This window comes from Octopus bimaculoides, chromosome 23 (genome assembly GCF_001194135.2).
Source record: "Octopus bimaculoides isolate UCB-OBI-ISO-001 chromosome 23, ASM119413v2, whole genome shotgun sequence".
Taxonomy (NCBI): domain Eukaryota; kingdom Metazoa; phylum Mollusca; class Cephalopoda; order Octopoda; family Octopodidae; genus Octopus; species Octopus bimaculoides.
This window is the reverse complement of record NC_069003.1, coordinates 37458520-37460742: the sequence shown is the minus strand read 5'-3', so window position 1 is coordinate 37460742 and position 2223 is coordinate 37458520. Positions and strand designations below refer to the sequence as shown.

Sequence of the window (2223 nt, the reverse complement as noted above, 5' to 3'; positions counted from 1 at the left end):
TATATATATATATATATATATGTATGTATGTATGTATACATATGTATGTATATATGTGTGTATATATATGTATATGCATGTACATATACACACACTCATACACTCGCGTGCACACACACACACACACACATTGATACATGTACAGGTACAGCTGTGTACTTAAAAGGTTCACTCTAGAACTCTAACCAAATACTTCCGGATGCGATGCCATTATGGAACACATATGGATACAATATCATTTTTAGCAATACAATACCCATTTCATCAGACAAAACTTGATTGTTTAATTTAAGAAGATGAAATACTGCATCTGAACTATGCAGCAATGAATAACATAGTTTATTTTAAAGGTATTTTTCCATGAAGTAAATGAAATGCATGCATACACGTCATTAATTGGAATTTCTTGATAATGCATGAGTTAGAACCAAAAAACTTCCTGATCTGTACATGATGTCAAAAATCTAATTTCTATATTTGAAACCAGTGTTAAAAACTACACTAGGTACACCTTGACATATGCTTGATGAAAAATACTTGCTGACCAGTGTAATCAGGGGATTAGACACACAATTTGACAAGTAATCTGACATAATCACACAGGAGTAGCTTGTTGTTAGTTACCTGGAGTTTTGCCAACAGAGTTGGGTTGTGTTGTTGCTTGTTGACAGGTGAGAGAAGGTGTGTTCAAAGTGATATAGACAGGTGTGCCATCTGGGAGTACATAATGCTGATTTTTAGTCTGTATCATCTTTGAATCGTCAGTAGATGTCATACTGGTCTGCATGCCTACATCCTTATTATATGTAGCTGGTTTTGATTGCTTTTGAGCGGCTGAAATTAGAGATCAAACATAGCTGAACTGAGAGAGAGGGATTAGCCCTTACCGTGCTAATGCTACACATGATAATAGGATGGTTAGGGTAAAAACATGACAGTGTGCATGAACCTCTTGACCATCATTAAGTACATGCACATTTCTTTCAAATGCAGAGGACAGACCTTGAGGATTAAACTAGTCACAACCCAAGGTTGTAATTATCTCCGTCTACACAATGAAAGGTAAAATTGTGCAAGTACAGAGATGCCGGAGTGGGGGCAAGTAGATGTCTACAGTAAATGGCATGCAAAAGGAACTTCAGTAATGAAACCAGGTACATACTTTGGAGGGGCAGGTAACAACGTTGGTTTACGAGAGGAATACTGGTGGGGGAAGATTGGACAGGTAATGTAATTAAAGTATACAGAATGTAAGAGAATAATTAAGTTTCGGCTAATTGCAGGTAAAGCAACAGCAATTATTATCTTTGCATATGTACCATAAACAGAACTGTCTAATGAGCAAAAGGAGTGGGTTTTATGAGGCCCTTTTTGTGAATCACCTCAACGGAATGTCTTTGACTAGTGACTTTCATTGCTTATTTTGGGAAGCACCATGATGACCAGGTTGAAGGACATGACGACTGCAATTATAGTTCTAGCAATAAGGATTGATCGAGGCAAAGACCAAAGTTTTAGCAAGTAGAAAAGTGAGAGTTGATAATGGGGAATTTAGCATGCAAAAAGATGTTCCACATGACTTGGCTCCCAGTTAGAGTTCTTTAAGATATTACAGAGAAGATTAAGACCAGCCGTCCATGGCCACTCCTATATGCTGATAACCTACTCCTTAGAGCAGACGTAGAGAAGAATTCTAGACCTGGAAGAAGCCAAACCTAAAATCAAGACAGTTCAGAATAAACTTGACATCAACTAAAGTTTTAGTCAACTGAAAAGCAGAGACAACTCTGCTACCCTCAGAGAAATGGTTTTTATTTATTATGCAGGAAAGGAGTTGACTCCATACAGTGTAGACAATGTGAACTATAAGTACACAAGGTATAATGGAATCACTTTCAGTGGCAGATGTACATGAGTGGTTAGCAGTTCGATCACAGCTGATTTCGGTCTGCATGACCTTTTCTCTTCTTTTAGGCATAAATATCTAGTTTTTAATGATTATGTAGTAAGCCTTGTCTTGTGCGCATGCGTAGTCATCAATATCCAAGTTTGGTGCCCTGATTCTTTCTCTTTTCTCGCCGGCCGGTGACGAGGACAGATGTCCAACAGCGGAGCTCTCTAACATGTCAGCACCAGAGCTTCACAAATTTTCACCATAAATAAATATTGTTGCGTTGATAGTTCGGAGTCAGCGTTTCGTTGTTTATTTAGAATTTAATATAG

The 2223-nt window shown here is 37.7% G+C and overlaps 1 protein-coding gene across 1 annotated transcript in view; it reads right to left on the bottom strand.

The window, feature by feature from the left end:
* The window catches only part of LOC106883301 (proteoglycan 4), a 38229-nt gene that overhangs the window by 6067 nt on the left and 29939 nt on the right, over positions 1-2223 (bottom strand). Inside the window, exon 14 of the mRNA XM_052975907.1 lies at positions 625-834. Within this exon, the coding sequence (XP_052831867.1) occupies positions 625-834 (210 nt within the window). The remainder of the gene's footprint in view (positions 1-624; positions 835-2223) is intronic.